General features: G+C 48.1%; 1 protein-coding gene across 21 annotated transcripts in view; it reads right to left on the bottom strand.

Annotated features, from left to right (window-relative positions):
• NRXN1 (neurexin 1) overlaps positions 1–17,662 on the bottom strand; it is a 1,264,827-nt gene that overhangs the window by 506,852 nt on the left and 740,313 nt on the right. For 4 of the 21 annotated variants that reach the window (XM_056118556.1, XM_056118562.1, XM_056118566.1 and 1 more), the window contains exon 1: positions 12,941–13,332. The exons of the other annotated variants lie outside the window; for them this stretch is intronic. In XM_056118556.1, coding sequence (XP_055974531.1) covers positions 12,941–13,184 — 244 coding nt within the window. In that variant the 5' untranslated portion in view covers positions 13,185–13,332. Of the gene's footprint in view, positions 1–12,940; positions 13,333–17,662 lie in introns of those variants that run through there. 21 annotated transcript variants of the gene reach the window in all.

The following is a 17,662-nucleotide window of genomic DNA, read 5'->3' as shown; positions in this document are numbered from 1 at the left end:
CCTGCATGTGATACTTAAAAGGAAGTTTTTCTAGGAATCATCATCTTTTCGTCATAAACTCATGATCATTACAATTATCAGATTAATAATGTTATTTGCCACTGTGCGTGCATAAATGCATCAAGTTAAATTTGAAAATGGCCCTCATTCATTCATTCCCACCTTACTGCTTATTTTTCAACTAAATATCCAGATGTAATATTAATTATAACCCCTTGGATTTGAATAGAAATATATACCTCGCTTCCATGCAAATTTGAAATTTTTAACTATCTGAGTTATCTCTAGGTGTTAATTTTGCTCCTAAATGTTATTTTCAAAGAAGTGAACTACAAGATGATAACACTGAGACTAGATCTCCAAATTCAAATGAAGAATGCTTTTCAAAACCTTGCTTTTTATACTGCAGTGAGAAAGCAAATTTCCTACAGCTACTTATTAATTAGGTGGCCCAGGAACAGTCAGCACCCCTCTAAATCTGTTAACTTGTCACAGCAACATGGAGATCATATGCCCTGTCAGGGTTATGATGATGATTAAATGATTCTCTTTCCAGGAGGGTGCTGTGAACTACACACATGAAATACAGTTGTTTTTACTAAGCTATATCAAAAACTTAAGAAGATTCACTGTGATGAGATCAACACTAAAGAAAATGCTGCACTTGTGAATCAAATATTTTAAAAGTCTAAGTTCTGTGTGGAGTGCACACTACGTCTACATAGGCTAATTGGGACTGGGCTTAAGAAACAGAAAAGAGAGACATTCTTGAGTTCGACAGTTGAAGGGTCAGATCCAGAGCCATTCTCCCTCAGCCTGGTTATTAGACACCCAAGTAAACCAACTCTGCTATGATGAGGACAACTGGGTAACAAAGGCAATCTGAACACAGACTGGACCAAAAAGATCTCTTTTTATGGCGCATTTGAAATCATTAAGAATCTACAAAGACAATAAGGGTGTTGCAAACTTGAAGATAATCTTATTATCAAATTGATCTTCATCAAACTCAAAGTTGGAACTGACCTTCATGCAGTTAAGATGCATGTGCCGGCAGACACACACACACACACACACACACACACACACACACGCATGCACACAAATAAAACCAATAAACAAAGCGATGTTCAACATCATTCTCGGAATTGTTAGTACTTTAAAAAAACCAATGTATTCCTTTCATTAAAAATATGCTCCAGGGGCCAGGGATCCCTGCCTTGCAGCAGCTGATATGGATTCTACCAAGATTTTCTGGACAGAGAGAGAGACGGCCCCCAAGCACAGCTAGGGACTTCTGCTGGTCCTTGTACCAACCACTTAGACTGAAGAGCACTGCATCTCCAGACCTCAGCACTGCGTAACTGCTCAGCTTAACTGTGTGCTACCAGGAGTTGTCCCCAGGCCCCTGGAGAGTCCTTTCCCAACCTCACCATGCAAAAACATATATAAAGAGACAAAACAACAAAAGCAATAAAAAGCAACACATAATGTACTTTAAATGAGAATGTTTTTCACTCCAAGGATGAACAAATGGGGAACAAAAATAGTTTTCTCTATAAGAGATTGAATACTTTATTTTTCTTGTTTGTTTTTTTGTTTGTTTTTTGATTTGAGGCCACACCTGGAAGTGCTTGGGGTGATTCCTGGCTCTGCACTTAAGCATCACTCCTGGTGCTGCGCAGGGAACCACACTGGGTGCTGAGGATCAAACCTGGGTTGGCTACATTCAAGGCAAGAACCCTACTCACTGCGCTATCACTTCGGACACTGAGTTTTTTTTTAAATTAACTATAGTTCAGAAGCTTTTCAAATTCTTTGCCTCATTCTTTCCATTAAAATGTGATTTTATTTTATATACTGAGAATACAATCTCAGTGAAGATAGTTTAGTAAAATTTACAAAACACTAAGGACATTCATTGTCCACATTTCCACATAAAAGGTTTTGAGAATTATTGCCACCAGACCAATCTGCCTCAATTATTTATACATTAGTGTGAACTGAAATCAATAAATACCCTCTTTTATGTTCCACTGCAATACATGCATTATTTCTAATGGAAAAATGTGACCTTACATTCAGTTAAAGGAAACACTTGTAGCAACTTAGTGTAAAGAATTATGCAAAAGAACATGAATATTAAAGTACAATATAAAATGATGTGGCTGAAAGCCACTATTTTGATATGTTTATCAGATCACTTCTTGTTAAGTCCCAGAAGATGGTTACATATACATGAATCTTGCTTTTGCTTCTATGCTTTGTTTGAGACTACTTGTCTTTCAAGAAGTTTTGTTTGCCTGCTTGTACAAAGATTAACTTTGTAACAGTAGCTTATACTTTTGACTCAAATGGAAACTTTAATGAACTTGGATACTTCAGTCCTTTATCTCCACTTCCACTGCCATTACCTGGGTATAGCTCCGCTCTGGCCACACAGAGTAGCTGGAGTGAAAACACTCACACACACAATACACAGCACTCTTTCCTTTTTTACTTCTCTATAATTGGAAAAGCAATCTAAGATACAAATATATAAAAATGGAGAAACTGTAGTAAGTAGTCTTGGGTTCCACTGAACAAGACTGACTCAGAGATACTTTCAAAAATATTAGGGAGACTCCTGACGGTGCTGGGGATGGAACCCAGGTCGGCCTCATTTAAGGTCAGCCCTGCCCCTAGTGTGTGGCCCCGGGACTTCCATCTCTCCCTTTGGGACCTCAGGCACCTCAGACGCCTGGAGAAACGCAGCCGTGAGCGGCTGCCGCCCCCTCTCCGGTAGTCACGCGGCACTCCTCTCCTCTCAAACCCAGGTCAGACCTACCCCTGGTGTGTGGCCCCGGGACTTCCATCTCTCCCTTCGGGACCTCAGGCATCCCGGCAGACGCCTGGAGAAACGCAGCCGTGAGCGGCTGCCGCCCCCTCTCCGGTAGTCACTCGGCGCTCCTCTCTTCTCAAACCCAGGTCAGCCCTGCCCCTGGTGTGTGGCCCCGGGACTTCCATCTCTCCCTTCGGGACCTCAGGCATCCCGGCAGACGCCTGGAGAAACCCAGCCGTGAGCGGCTGCCGCCCCCTCTCCGGTAGTCACGCGGCACTCCTCTCTTCTCAAACCCAGGTCAGCCCTGCCCCTGGTGTGTGGCCCCGGGACTTCCATCTCTCCCTTCGGGACCTCAGGCATCCCGGCAGACGCCTGGAGAAACGCAGCCATGAGCGGCTGCCGTCCCCTCTTCACTACTCATGTGGCGCTCATCTCTTCTCAAACCCAGTTTTCCGTAGAGGTGTGGCCTCTTCAGAAGTGGGCGTGGCTTCAGAGTGGGCGTGGCTTCGGAGTGGGCGTGGCTTCGGGGTGGGCGTGGCCTATTTTCCGGCAGGCCAAAGCTCATGCGGCCGCAGGTTGTTTACCCATTCTAAGGAACCTAGTTCCCAAGGAATTTAGTCCCCAACCTACTCAGCAATATGAAGAAACAAAGAAAATCCCCACAAGTGGAGGACAACAAAAACAATACAGAACATTCTGTCGCTACAGCTCACCTAAGGGATCTCTCTGACACAGAATTCAGATATGAAGTCATCAAGATGTTCAATCAACTCAATGAAACAGTCAGACAGACAGCCAGTAACACCATAGAAAAAATTGACAAATTACGCGAAGAAATGAGAGCAGAAATGTCACGATTAAAAGACTCCATAGATGAAATGAGAAACTCAGTTTCTTCTCTTAAAAATAGAATGACCGCAGCTGAAGAGAGAATCAGTGACCTGGAAGATCAGCTGCAACAAACCAACACGCAACAACAAACAGTGGCAAGGGACCTCAAAATGGCTCTACAGAGAATCAGAGTCCTAGCAGATGATTCCAAGAGGAACAATACTAGAATCATGGGACTACCTGAACCTCAGGGAACCAACCCCAATGAAAAAAACACCGTCAAACAAATCATTGCTGAAAAATTCCCAGAGCTCTGCAATGCAGCCATTCAGGTTCAAGAAGCTCGAAGGGTGCCAGCTAAAAGAGACCCCAACAAAAACACTCCAAGGCATATCATAGCTAGAATGATTGATGCTGCCGATAGAGACACAATACTGCAAGCAGCAAGGGCAAAGAAGGAAACCACATACAAAGGAGCACCCCTTAGATTCACAGCAGACCTCTCAGAGGAAACCCTGCAAGCCCGAAGGCAGTGGCAAGATATAGTCAAAAAACTCACTGAAATGAATGCTTCCCCAAGAATACTCTATCCAGCTAAACTCTCCCTCAAAATCGAAGGAACAGTACACTATTTTATAGATAAACAGCAGCTCAGGAACTTCATAGACTCAAAACCAAACCTAAAGCAAGGCCTAAAGGGGCTACTATAAGACAAGACAAACCCTACAACCACAACACACCCTACAGAAAATGACACGAAACCCCATAACCATACTCTCTCTCAATGTCAATGGTCTAAATTCACCATTGAAGAGACACAGAGTGGCAAAATGGATACAGAGACAGAACCCAACATTCTGCTGCCTACAAGAAACTCATCTCAACAGCCAGAACAAACACAGACTCAAAGTCAAAGGATGGAAAACAATCCTGCAAGCAAACAGCCCCTTCAAAAAAGCTGGGGTGGCCATACTAGTATCCGACAACATTAATTTCACATTGAAAAAGATTAGAAGGGACAGTGAAGGCTATTTTCTCTTCATCAAGGGATACATACAGCAGGAAGAAATCACACTCTTAAATGTATACGCACCTAATGAGGGAACAGCTAAATATCTAAAACAACTGCTAACAGATTTTAAGGAGGACATTGTTACCAACACAATAGTACTTGGAGACTTCAACATCGCCTTATCAACTCTGGATAGATCAACAAGAACAAAACCCAGCAAGGAATTATTGGCTTTGAAAGAAGAAATAGAAGAGAAAGGGCTTATGGACTTATACAGGGCTTTACACCCCAAAAAGAAAGAATACACATTCTTCTCCAGTGCACACGGAACATTTTCCAAAATAGACCATGTCTTAGGACACAAAACATACCTCAACAGAATCAGGAAGATAGAAATAGTATCAGCCATCTTTTCAGACCATGACGCACTGAGGATAGAAGTGAATCACACACTGACATGGAGAACAAAATCAAACACCTGGAAATTAAACAACTCGATGCTGAACAATGAGTGGGTCAAGAATGAAGTCAAGGACAAAATCAAAAGATACCTGGAAACAAATGAGAATGAAGACACAAACTACCAGAACTTATGGGATGCAGCGAAAGCTGTATTAAGGGGAAAATTTATAGCTCTGCAAGCATATCTTAGGACTGTAGAAACGATGCACATAAACAACTTGACCTCACAGCTCAAGACCTTAGAAAAGGATCAACAGAAAGAGCCTAAATCAGGCAGAAGGAAAGAGATCGTAAAACTTAGAGCAGAAATCAACGACATGGAAAACAAAGAAACAATCCGAAAGATCAATAAAACCAAGAGCTGGTTCTTCGAGAAAATAAATAAGATAGATAAACCACTAGCAACACTCGCAAAGAAACAGAGAGAGAGAGCCTTAATAAATCGAATCAGAAATAAGAATGGGGATATCACAACAGAAACTAAAGAAATTCAAGAGATCATCAGAGACTACTTTGAAAGTCTGTATGCCACGAAACAAGAGAACCTAGAAGAAATGGATAAATTCCTGGATTCCTATCATCTCCCAAAGCTGAAGCAAGAAGATATAGAGTACCTGAATAGACCTATTCACATCAAGGAAATTGAAACTGTAATCAAAAGTCTTCCCAAAAACAAAAGCCCAGGTCCAGATGGATTTACTAGCGAATTTTTCCAAACATTTAAAGAGGACCTATTGCCAGTTCTTCTCAAGCTTTTCCAGGAAATTGAAAAAACGGAAACTCTCCCAAACAGTTTCTATGAAGCCCATATCTCTCTAATACCAAAAGGAAACAAAGACACCACAAGAAAAGAAAATTACAGGCCAATATCCCTGATGAACACGGATGCAAAGATTCTCAACAAAATACTAGCCAATAGAATCCAACAACTCATCAAAAAGATCATACATCATGACCAAGTAGGATTCATCCCAGGGATGCAAGGACGGTTCAACATTCGGAAATCAATCAACATAATCCATCATATCAACAAAAGAAAAGATAAAAATCATATGATCATATCAATAGATGCAGAAAAAGCATTTGACAAGATCCAGCACCCATTCATGATGAAAACCCTTGCCAAAATGGGGATAGAGGGGACTTTCCTCAATATAGTTAAAGCCATCTACCACAAACCTACAGCAAACATCATCCTCAATGGGGAAAAACTGAGAGGCTTCCCCCTAAGGTCAGGGACGAGACAAGGATGCCCACTCTCTCTACTGCTGTTCAATATAGTACTGGAAGTACTTGCAATAGCGATTAGGCAAGAAAAAGATATTAAGGGCATCCAGATAGGGAAAGAAGAAATTAAGCTCTCACTATTCGCAGATGACATGATACTATACTTAGAGAACCCTAAAACCTCTACCAAGAAACTCCTAGAAACAATAGGCTTGTATAGTAAAGTGGCAGGCTATAAAATCAATACCCAAAAATCCATGGCTTTCCTATATGCAAATAATGAAAGAGAAGAAAGTGACATGAAGAAAACAATTCCATTCACAATTGTGCCCCAGAAAATCAAGTACCTAGGAATCGCCTTAACTAAGGAAGTAAAGGATCTGTACAAAGAAAACTACAAAACGCTACTTCGGGAAATAAAAGAGGACACGAGGAAATGGAAAAATATCCCCTGTTCATGGATGGGGAGAATCAACATTGTCAAAATGGCAATACTTCCCAAGGCACTGTATAAATTCAATGCAATCCCTATAAGGATACCCACGACATTCTTCAAAGAAATGGAGCAAACACTCCTGAAATTTATATGGAACAATAAGCCCCCACGAATAGCTAAAGCAATTCTTGGGAAAAAGAAAATGGGAGGAATCAACCTACCTAACTTCAAGCTCTACTACAAAGCAGTAATAATCAAAACAGCATGGTACTGGAACAAAAGCAGAGCTGCAGACCAATGGAATAGAGTTGAATATACTGACATCTCCTCCCAAACATATAATCATCTAATCTTCGATAAGGGGGCAAGAAAAGTGAAATGGAGCAGGGAAAGCCTCTTTAATAAATTGTGCTGGCAAAACTGGACGGCTACATGCAAAAAAGTGGGCTCAGATCTCTGCCTAATGCCATGCACAAAAGTAAGATCGAAATGGATTTATGACCTCAACATCAGACCGGAATCCATAATGTTTATTGAAGACAAAGTTGGCAAAACTCTCCACGATATTGAAGTTAGTGGTATATTCAAAGACGTCACGCCACTGGCCGAGCAAGTGAAAACAGAGATAGACAAATGGGACTATCTTAAACTAAGAAGCTTTTGTACCTCAAAAGAAACAGTGACCAAAATACAAAGACAGCCTACAGAATGGGAAAGAATATTCACCAAATACACATCCGACAAGGGGTTGATTTCAAGGATATACAAGGTACTGGTTAAACTACACAAGAAGAAATCACCCAACCCCATCAAAAAATGGGGCGAGGAAATGAACAGAAACTTTCGCAAAGAAGAAATCCGAATGGCAAAAAGGCACATGAGAAAATGCTCTACATCACTAATCATCAGAGAGATGCAGATCAAAACAACAATGAGATACCATTTCACACCACAGAGACTGGCCCACATCCACAAGAACAAAAGCAACAGGTGCTGGCGCGGATGTGGCGAGAAAGGGACCCTCCTTCACTGCTGGTGGGAATGCAGGCTGGTCCAACCCTTTTGGAAAACAGTATGGACGATTCTCAAAAAATTAGAATTCGATCTCCCATTTGACCCAGCTATAGCACTCCTGGGAATATATCCCAGAGAGGCAAAAAGGTATAGTCAAAGTGACATCTGCAATTGTTTGTTCATTGCAGCACTCTTTACAATAGCCAGAATCTGGAAAAAACCTGAGTGCCCGAGAACAGATGACTGGTTAAAGAAACTTTGGTACATTTACACAATGGAGTACTATGTAGCTGTTAGAAAAGATGAAGTTATGAAATTTACATACAAGTGGTACTACATGGAAAGTATCATGTTAAGCGAAATGAGTCAGAAAGAGCGGGATAGACACAGAAAGATTGCATTCATCTGGGGAACATAAAGCAACAAAACGGGAGACTAACACCCAGGAAGGGCTCAGATTAGTACCAGGAATTTTGCTCCATGACTTGAAGGCCAGCCACATGTGCTAGGTGAGAAGGAAGCTCAGATAGAGAAGAGAGCACCAAATAAAGGGTGTTGTGAAGACCCTCCCAGGGTGGGAGAGACATGCTAAAAGTGGTCTATAGACCAAACATGACTGCCACTCAATGCCTCTCTGGCAAAACACAGTACCCAAAAGAAGAGAGAGAGAACAGGGAGGAATGCCCTGCCACAGCGGCAGGGTGAGACGGGGGGGGGGGGGGGGGGGGGGGGGGAGGATGGGGGGTGGGAGGGATGCTGGGACCCGTGGGGGGGGAGGATGGGCACTGGTGGAGGGATGGGTACTTGATCATTGTGTGACTGAAACCCAAGCACAAAAATTTATAAGTCTATAAGTGTACTTCATGGTGTTTCACTAATAAAAAAAAATGATAAAAATATAAAAAAAAATATTAGGGAGCCCTATGGAGTAAGACAGCTTTTTTGGCCATGCACATTTTGGTTAAAAAAATTAAATTAAGGAAGAGATATAGGTATAGATGCCTATTTCAAGAAATCATTGAGAGTCATAATTAATCTGGGTTGCACAGATAACTGATTACCAATGAAACTAAATTTCTCTTCACTGCAGAAAAGTCAAGAATTGTGTGAAAGCCTCAGCCAAATTTTTTGTTTGTTTGTTTTTGGTTGCTAGACAAAAGAGCAAAAAGAATCATCACAAAACAGCCTCTCAGTAAAAACAAAAGAAACATGAAACATTTCAACAGAATCAAAGAATTGGTCCCACTGGACAATAGTGAGGTACCTTCAGTTTCCTGTAGTATTTCCAACCTTGGTCAACCCATGATTTCCAAGAGCTCAATCATTAAACCCCAAGGAGGACCCTCTTATTTCTGTTTCAAAAACTCTGCAAACTCAGAACTGCTCTGAATCATGGGGTGTAAATTCTTGCCTCTAAATCCTCTTGGACTCTGCTCAAAAACTGGACCCTATTTCTCTTTTGTGTATTGGTAGGATGGCTCACTATCTCTACAACAAAACAGCATTCAAACTTTCTCCACAACTCAGCATACCTTTCAGAAACTAAAAGTGTGTATACATGACTCACAGAAAGAGAATCATAAATTCAGGGTATGATTATTATCCCAATATAATGGCATTGAATATTTCAATTACAAACCACACTTTTAAAAACTGTTAACATTCCCTTCTGGGAAGACCCTTTTGCCCTTAATAATATAAGCTAATCATGGCAGTATAATTTCCGGAACTCATATTGGTGGCAAGAGAAGAAACTCACACTAGCTTCCTCAGGTCCAGGATGGCTTTTTCCTTCCTTTATCTCCTGAAAGCACTGGGTAACCCTAAGCTAATTTTCAAAAGCATGCAGAGGTCCCCAGGAAAGCCAGCAGCCGAGACAGGAATCTGAGAATCACAGTGACATCATTCTACGCGCCCCACATACAGCAAACCTCTAAGGCAATACTGAGTAGACTGGTCCATGCTGAACTCTTGCAGGCTGTCAGCAGTGTTCTTAATTACCAGCAAACTCTGCTTTTTACCCTGTACAGTCATACTGTTCTCCATTTATTTAATTAGGAAAATGGAGTTTTTCTAGGGAGATAACTCACCATTTAAATTTTGGAGTGCATGCAAACTAAAACGAGAGAATGCAGTGATTTCAAAATCTGCCTCTCTGAGACACTTTAAAAAATCCTCATCATAATCTCTTGCAACTGGGTCAGTTTGCACAAAGATGCTCAGGGTAGCCCCGAGCGTTTTCAGCACCCTGCAATTCTGGTAAGTGATACCTCATAATCGTGCAAATGAAGCATGGCGTGATGAGAAATGAAGAAGAATGAACTTGAATAGTCAACCCAGCAGTTTTCAAAACATAGATAGTCCTCATTTTGCTTCTCTGAAATAGCCCACACACGGTATTCTTTTTATACATTCAAGCATATACATGCTTTCCCTATTATGAGCAAAAATGTCTTCTAAGCCGAAGAAATTCTTCTAGCACCCAGCAGACCGGTTCATCTGTCCATCTGACAGGCATCTTCGCACACTTCTCAAATTCTCAACTGAAGCCCATTTATACCTGCCGTGGTCATCAGCAAAGGGTTATATCTATCGTCATTTACCCCCCTGCTTTGTCTTCACCCTCATCTATTAGGTTCAAAGATGATTTCCTTCTGGGTCCTTTGTCTAATTAGCTGCAGATTCCGCAGCCGAGTGACCCAACACATTTCACATCACCTCCTTCTTATTAGGTTTCTTTTAAGCCTTCACCCTGACAGCTCTCCACTCTGCTCCCCTGCACCCCAACTCACTCAGGCTCTTCATTCCCCCCCCAACCTCAGAGGCCTCTTTCATCCTGTAGGTTCCCTGCTAGTTCTTGGGATTAATCGCCTCCTTTCTGGGGGAGGGGCCGGCAGCAGCCTGCCCAATCCACACCTGGTTTGGGTATTTGGAAGACGTGGCCTATTTAGATAGGCAAGTTTGCACTTGGCTCAGAAGGCAGGGTGAAGGGAGCCAGGAGAAGGCGCCTTGCCCCGCGAGTTTGCGCGAGGGGGGAGCGTCTGGGAAACCGGCAACCTGATGGTACCCTAGAACCTAGGGAGGAGGAGAAAGTTCTCTGCGCCCCGGAGAGCTGCAGCCGCGAGATGTGCAGTCTCCCCTCCCCATGCTCCCGGCCCTCCCCGAGCAGGACAGGCTGCGTTTTGCTGAGCGCGAGGAGACAATGACTGTATTCTGGAGGGAAGGACGGATCCTAGAGACCGGCAGACGGCGCCCGACGGACCGCGGCCAAAGCGCGCACAATGCGGCAGGGCCCCCCGCGGCCCGCGCCCCCCGCAAAGGAGAAGTTGATGTGCAGAAGCGATGATGAGCCCAGCACTTCCCACCGGTGCAGCTACACACCCCACCCCCCTCGCGCACCCACGCTGTCTGCCCCCCCCCCCCCCGTGGGCACCGTGTCCCGCCCCCTGGCTGCCGGCGGAGGAAGCCAGCAGCACCCTCCTGCCGCCCAGGCGGTGACCCGCTTCCAGGAACGGGGCCCGCTGGGCACCTGTCTCTCGGCTCCTTTCTCAGTGCTCCCTCTGCCCGGGTTCCTGTAAAGGGAACCGGGGCAGGGGTTTCTGTTCCACCTCAGTCGGGTGGGGCTGGTGCCCCTCCCCCCGCCTGCCCAGGGTGGGCCCCAGGGAGTACCCGGGAAGGTCATCCCGGTCTAGGCAGCCGGGTGGGGGAGGGCGGGGCATGGTCAAGGCAGCCCAAGCCGAAAGCAGAAGGAAAGGGCGGCCCTGGGGGGAGACAGGAGGAAAGTGCCCCAAACTTCACCCCGGCTGCTGAGTCCCGCCCGCGTGGTTCCACCCGGGAGCAGGAGGCAGGGAGCTGGGGCGACGCGAAAAAGAGTTTGGGTTCTGTCGCACTGTCAACTGCAGGCACCTCCGCTGGCACCGTGTCTGAAGGGGACAGGCGCCCTGCCTGACACGGGGGTCCCCCACAGCCGACTCCTCCCTCCACACTGCTTCTGGAACGGGAAGTCTAGCCTGACTCCTCTTCCAGGCAGTCACCCTAGCTTGGCCCCCTTCAGCCTGACTTGGCTGAGGAGCACTAAACTCCGAGGAAAGAGGAACAAGGACCTCCTTTGTGCCAGCGGCGGAGCCAGGGAGCAACAAGGGTTTCAAGAGCGCGAGCGAGAGAGGGGTGCCGGGCGGGCGCTGGGGAGGGCGGCCGGCACCCCCGGCCTCCCCCACCCCCACCCCGGGCCGCCCGGAGCAGGGCGGGGGCTCCCGGCCTCCTGTTGAGCTAGTCCCCGGCCGGACTGGCCGCGCAAGGGGCACGGCGGCCCCGCGCACTTCGGAGGAATGTGCGGGCCGGACCCCGCGCTCCCGCCCGACGGCAGCCACGGGGGCCGGGGCGGGCGCGGCAGACAAAAGCGCCCGCAGAGCCCTCCTCGCCCGCTCTCCGTCTCTCCCTCTCCTCCCCTCTCCTTCTCTCCATCTCTCTCACTCCCTCTCCTCTTTCCTCTCTCCACTCTGCGCTTTCTCCCACCCTCTCGCCACTCTCCCTTCTTTATTTTCTTTTCCTCTTTTTCTCTCCTTTCCTCTTTTTCTCTCCTTTCCTCTTTTTCCCTTTCTCTTTTCCACTCTCTCCTCTCCTTTCTCCATCTCTCCTTTCTCCCCCCTTCTCCATCGCCTCTCTCTCTCTCTCTCTCTCCCCTCTCCTCTCTCTTTCTCTCCTCTTTCTCTCTCCCCGCCTCTCTCTCCATCTCTCCTTTCTCCATCTCTCCCCTCTCTCCTCCCTGGCTCCCTCCTCTCCCGGCGCGCCGTCTCCCCGGTCCTCGGGCTCCACCGACCCGGCGCAGCGCCCCTGCCCACCGCCCCGCTGACCTTCGGGCGTGCACCGCCCCCTCCGCCCAAGGGGCTCCCGGCTGGGGTCTCCCCGGCAGACCCGGCCCTCCCATCGTCGCCAGGACCCCCGGCGCGTCCCCGGCCCCTTCCTATTGTCTCCAAAGCGCCCCTCGGCCACCCACCCGCCCGCCCGCCTGGCGCCCGCCGTGGCCCCAGCTCCCGCGTCTGCGGGGGGCCGGGGGCGAGCGCGGGGCCAACAGGGGGGCGCCGGGGAGGGAGGGGGGCCCGGGAGTCGCCCAGAGAACTTGGCGCCGCGCACCCACCGTGTCCGCCGCGCAAGGATGCCGGTGACCTGTAGATCGCGATAGGCACGGAATGATGCTTGCTGCTGCCGTGGAAATGGTGGATGTGGTGCGCCCCCAAACTCGACGCCCCCCAGGCCGCCCCGAGGAGGCCGCTGAGGGTGAGCGGGACGACCCAGAGCAGGGCCAGGCGCCCCCCTGCGCCGCCGCCGCCGCCCCCGGCCCCGCCGAGCTCAGCGCCGCTCCGGAGCATCCTCGGGGACATGTCGGGGCGCCCGGCCGGGGCCGCCGCGGCGGGAGGCAAAGTTTTGGGGCGCGGGGCGCGGGCTGGGCTGCAGGGGCGGCCGCTCACCGCGCCGAGGGACCCATGCCCGCGCTCCTCCGGCCGGTCTTCTCGGGGTCCTGGAGTCCGCCGCGCCGAGCCCCCCGGAGCATCCGAAACATCGCCGACGGGGTGGGGGCGCCGCCGCCGGGGGCCGGGGGCGGTCCGGAAAGACGGCCGCTCCCCGATTTCCAAGGTCCTCCAGATACTCCCCAAGAGTTGCGGGCGCGATCGCGTGCAGGGGTGGGGCGGGGGGCGGCCGCAGGCTCCTCCCGGAGGGTCGTCAGTTCCCCGCTAGGTGAAGCCGCTCGGCATGGTGCGCGGGGGCCGGGGGGCCACGGGGCCGGCCCGACCCGCGATCACAGCAGAAGCCGAGCCCGCGGCATCCCGACGGCCCCGCGCGCCCGCCCGGCCCGAGCAGCATCTCCCGCCGCCGGCGCGCCCGGACTCACGCGCGGCCTGGGGCTCCCCGCGCCCCGGGCCCCCTCGGCGGGGACGCGGGCATCGAGCCGGGCTGGGGAGGCGGGGGCGCAGGGCGCAGGGCGCAGGGCGAGCGCGCGCGGCGGCCCAGAAAGAGGGCTGCGGCGAGGAGGGCTGGAGAGCCAAGAAAAAGCCCCGAAAGAAAAGCAAAGGAAAACGGGGAGACGAGCGAGCGCACGCACACACACCGCACGCACACGCGCGCACACGCCGGCCGGCGAGGGCTCTATGCAAATCTGCAGTCTCCCAGCAGCAAATCACCGGCGCTCCGATGCAGTGCAGAGGACGAGCCTATGGCTCGGGGAGGCCGGCGGGCTGGCAGCCCCAATCCCCTGCCTCTGCCCGCCCGGGCGGGCGTCCCCCGCACCTCCCAGGGCCACGTGTGTGCGGGTGCAGGGAGCACCCCCAAAGCAACACTCCCCTCTCGGCCAGCGGATGCCTCTCTCCGTCCCGCTCGCAGCCGCGCCAGGCACCCTTTCCCCGCCCCTCCGCTTTAGATGGACCCAGTGTCTCGGAGCTCTCCCCAGGGAAGGGATTCGGCGCTTTTTATTGGCTCAAACTTGTTTTGCCAGGTGTTCAAAGCCGAGCTACTAGAGGCGCCTTCCGCACCCTCCACCTGGGCGCGGGTTCCAGGGATCCGTTAATTACACCTATTCCTGGCAACAAAGAGTCCGCCTTCCCGCTACAACACCCTACTTCAAAGCACGGGGCGAGCAAGGCACCCGAAGCTCGCGGGACGAACTAGGCTGGCGTTCAGCAGCCGAGGAAGACAGCTGCAGAAGGCAGACAGGCGGGACAGGAGCAAGAGTGAAGCGGCCTCTTCGCCGTCCAGCCTGCTAGGGATCTTAGAGAACGGCGGGTCTCTTTAGGAGTCCGCTCTCAGTTCATCTTGCTTCAAGGAAGGAGGCTTTCTCCAATCCGAAAGCAGAGCGGCAGCAACAGCAAGAGGAAACAAAGATTCCTAAATCTACGGCCTCCTGGGGAAGGAGAACATTTCCAATTCTATGGGGAAACACAATCTGTGACTGAAAGCACGGTCCTCGGAAAGACAGGCGAAGTCAGGGTCCGAATCTTGGACTCTGAAGTCAAATCTCGCAGCCTGATGACTGAGGACCCCGGGCACAGCAGGGGTGCAGATGAGCCTGCCATTAAAACATGTCCTCTGGTTTTCAAAAGATGATAAAAACCTTGGTCCGAAAAACAGGCCAACAGGTAAGGCGCTTGCCTTGCACACGGCTGACCCAGGTTCCATCCTGGCATCCCACAGGGTTCCCTAAGCCCTTTAGGAGTGATCTGGAGAGCAGAGTCAGGAGTAATCCCTGAGCACTACCTGATGGGATGTAGCCTACCCCCACCCCACCCCACCCCAAGAAAATGAATACCAAAAGATGGCAGAATCTATGCCATATCTCTTCTCTGGAAGACTTTTTATTAATTTTTTTTTGATCTTTAAGAGAAAGAAAAATAAATCTGAAAAGTACTTTCATAGGTGCCTCAGTCACTCGCCCTGGACACTTGGACACTGCTTTCCACTGCATTCTAAGACACCAGTGATGTCAGCAGTGTATGGGTCCACTGGACCAAACCTGAACCTAACTAGCAATGGAACATCTGACTGCACTGCATTGCCACTGCACCGCCCTTCCATTGTTTATCGATTTGCTTGAGCGGGCCCAGTAACATTGTGAGACTTGTTGTTACTGTGTCTGGCATATTGAATACGTCACAGGTAGCTTGCCAGGCTTTGCTGTGCGGGCGAGATACTCTCAGTAGTTTGCCCGGCTCTCCAAGAAGGGCAGAGGAATTGACATTCCTGTCAAAACTTTAGGTGGTCCTTATTTACAAAGCACTTCTTTCATGGCTCACTAGTTGAAGACACAGCTATTAAAATAGAAATGACACCTATTTACTTATATTTCTCCCAATTTTCCATGTTGGCAAAATTACCAGAAACACCCAAATCTAGCATCTTCTACTGTCTACAGTTCCTGTAGTTATATCTAAAGAAGGCATGTCCTGTTCACTTTGTTATGTTTTAGTACATAGACTTCATTCAGAATGCAAGGCTCATTGTGTACACATGTTGAAGATCTCAACCCAGGCCAGAGACACATCTCAGTAAGAGTCTCTGATCTACCTTTGTGAGGCCCTGGGTTGGATTCCTGAAATCTACCAGGAGGGGAGGGGGGGGGAAGTAGATTAATTGGCAGGGAGTGAGAAGATAGGTCAAAAGTTTAATGCATTTGCACAGCATGCCAGAGGGCAGGACTCAATCCCAGCACTGCACTCTTCTCCAAGAACTTCAGGGGTAACTCCAAGTTCAGGCTAAGTGAGAGCCCTGGGCAACACAGATTGAGTCCTATCTATCTACATTGATCAACCATTCCATGGAAGGAAAGAGAACCATTATCTTGACAGCACAGTTTTAACACTTTCATCTTTGTTCTGAATTTGCCATTCCACTGTGTTTGCATAGAGAGCAGTGCTTAGCAGGAAACCTGGGCTGTGTTCTTGGCTCTGCCATTTACTGGTTATGTCATTTTAGTTATTTAGTTTCTCCCCATGGATCCCTGGCTTCCTTTATAAAATAGTCATGTTCCTATCTTTCCTACTAATCCCACCGGGAGGGCAGGATATAATAAAATATTTAATGTGAGCATGCTGTAAAATCTATCAAATGTTTCCCACAAATAAGGTGTTATGCCTTTCTTCCCATGTAAGTCCAATTTATTCCAGGTGATTCCCCATAAAAGTCCTTCCTTCTGGGGAAAAGGAGAGCTCAACATCGTTCTCCAGATCTCTCTGTATTGTGTCGATCTGTTCTTCTTGCCCTAACTAGACAGCAGACTTCGAAAGGGAAGAAGATTCAGATCTTCATTTGGACTCCCTCTAGTGCCCAGCGCATGTGAAATGTAAGTTAGTCTCAGGGTACATACAGTGAATTCTTATTATTCACAGTAGTGAAGTCTATAAAGACACCAGGAACATGGAAGTGGCAAACAGAACCGCTGCTTCTGGTGACTGGGTCTCTTTCAGCCTCTTATTACTATATGTTCATCAACTGAAACAATCATGAACACGGAGATGCAGATTATACATATATGAATGGATGGATATATGTGTTTAAAATATATTATTCTACATATTAGATTCATTATCATTGAACCCACAACTAATGAGACCATAACTTGTGTCTGAAGGAAGTTTATCTAACACATCCACTTTCTCAAAAACCCATATCACAGCCTTGCTAATGTTAGCACTTCAACACTAAGAAGCCGTTTCAAACAGCAACATCAACAAGCAAAATTACCAAAATGTGGAACCATGATAAGAAACCTACCACAAACAAGGACACAGCTTCCAGTATGAGAGCGGAAACAAGATCATCTTAGTCACAGCTGGGAATACAGGCTTTTTCTGACTCTTTTTTTCTCTCTTTCAATTAACCATTCAGTAGATGTTTGTAAATGACTACTCTACTGTGTGCTGGGTATTGATTCTGCAGGTCACAAACACATTTTAGTGAGCAGGCAAATTCCTATTTGTAAATAGTGGGGACTATTTTTGCTACTCTGTTGATGAGCAGGAAAGGGATCGAGAGGACTTTTTCATTTATTGATATAAATGAATGTCATAGGAATAGCATGCTTTTAAAAGATTCTGATGAACCTTCCAAAAAGCATGCAGTGAAGAAGAGGCTACCTCAGTCTTATGTTGTCTGGGGACTCGGGAGATAAGGGCAGGGATATAGAAAGGATTGGCCAGAAATCTCCATTTCACTAGAGTCTCAAGAGCTAAAGGGAAATATTTATGAGTCCCTGGAAAGAAGGTGTTACAACTCCAGTATTTCAGACAGATGTCGAGGGCACCTTGGCAATACCTAGGAAGTTTTGGCACAAATGTGATACTGGATGCTCCGATATTTATTACAAATGGCT

The sequence above is a fragment of the Sorex fumeus genome, unplaced genomic scaffold, assembly GCF_029834395.1.
Source record: "Sorex fumeus unplaced genomic scaffold, SorFum_2.1 ptg000003l, whole genome shotgun sequence".
In the NCBI taxonomy this organism is placed as follows: domain Eukaryota; kingdom Metazoa; phylum Chordata; class Mammalia; order Eulipotyphla; family Soricidae; genus Sorex; species Sorex fumeus.
This window is presented reverse-complemented; position numbering and strand designations above follow the sequence as displayed.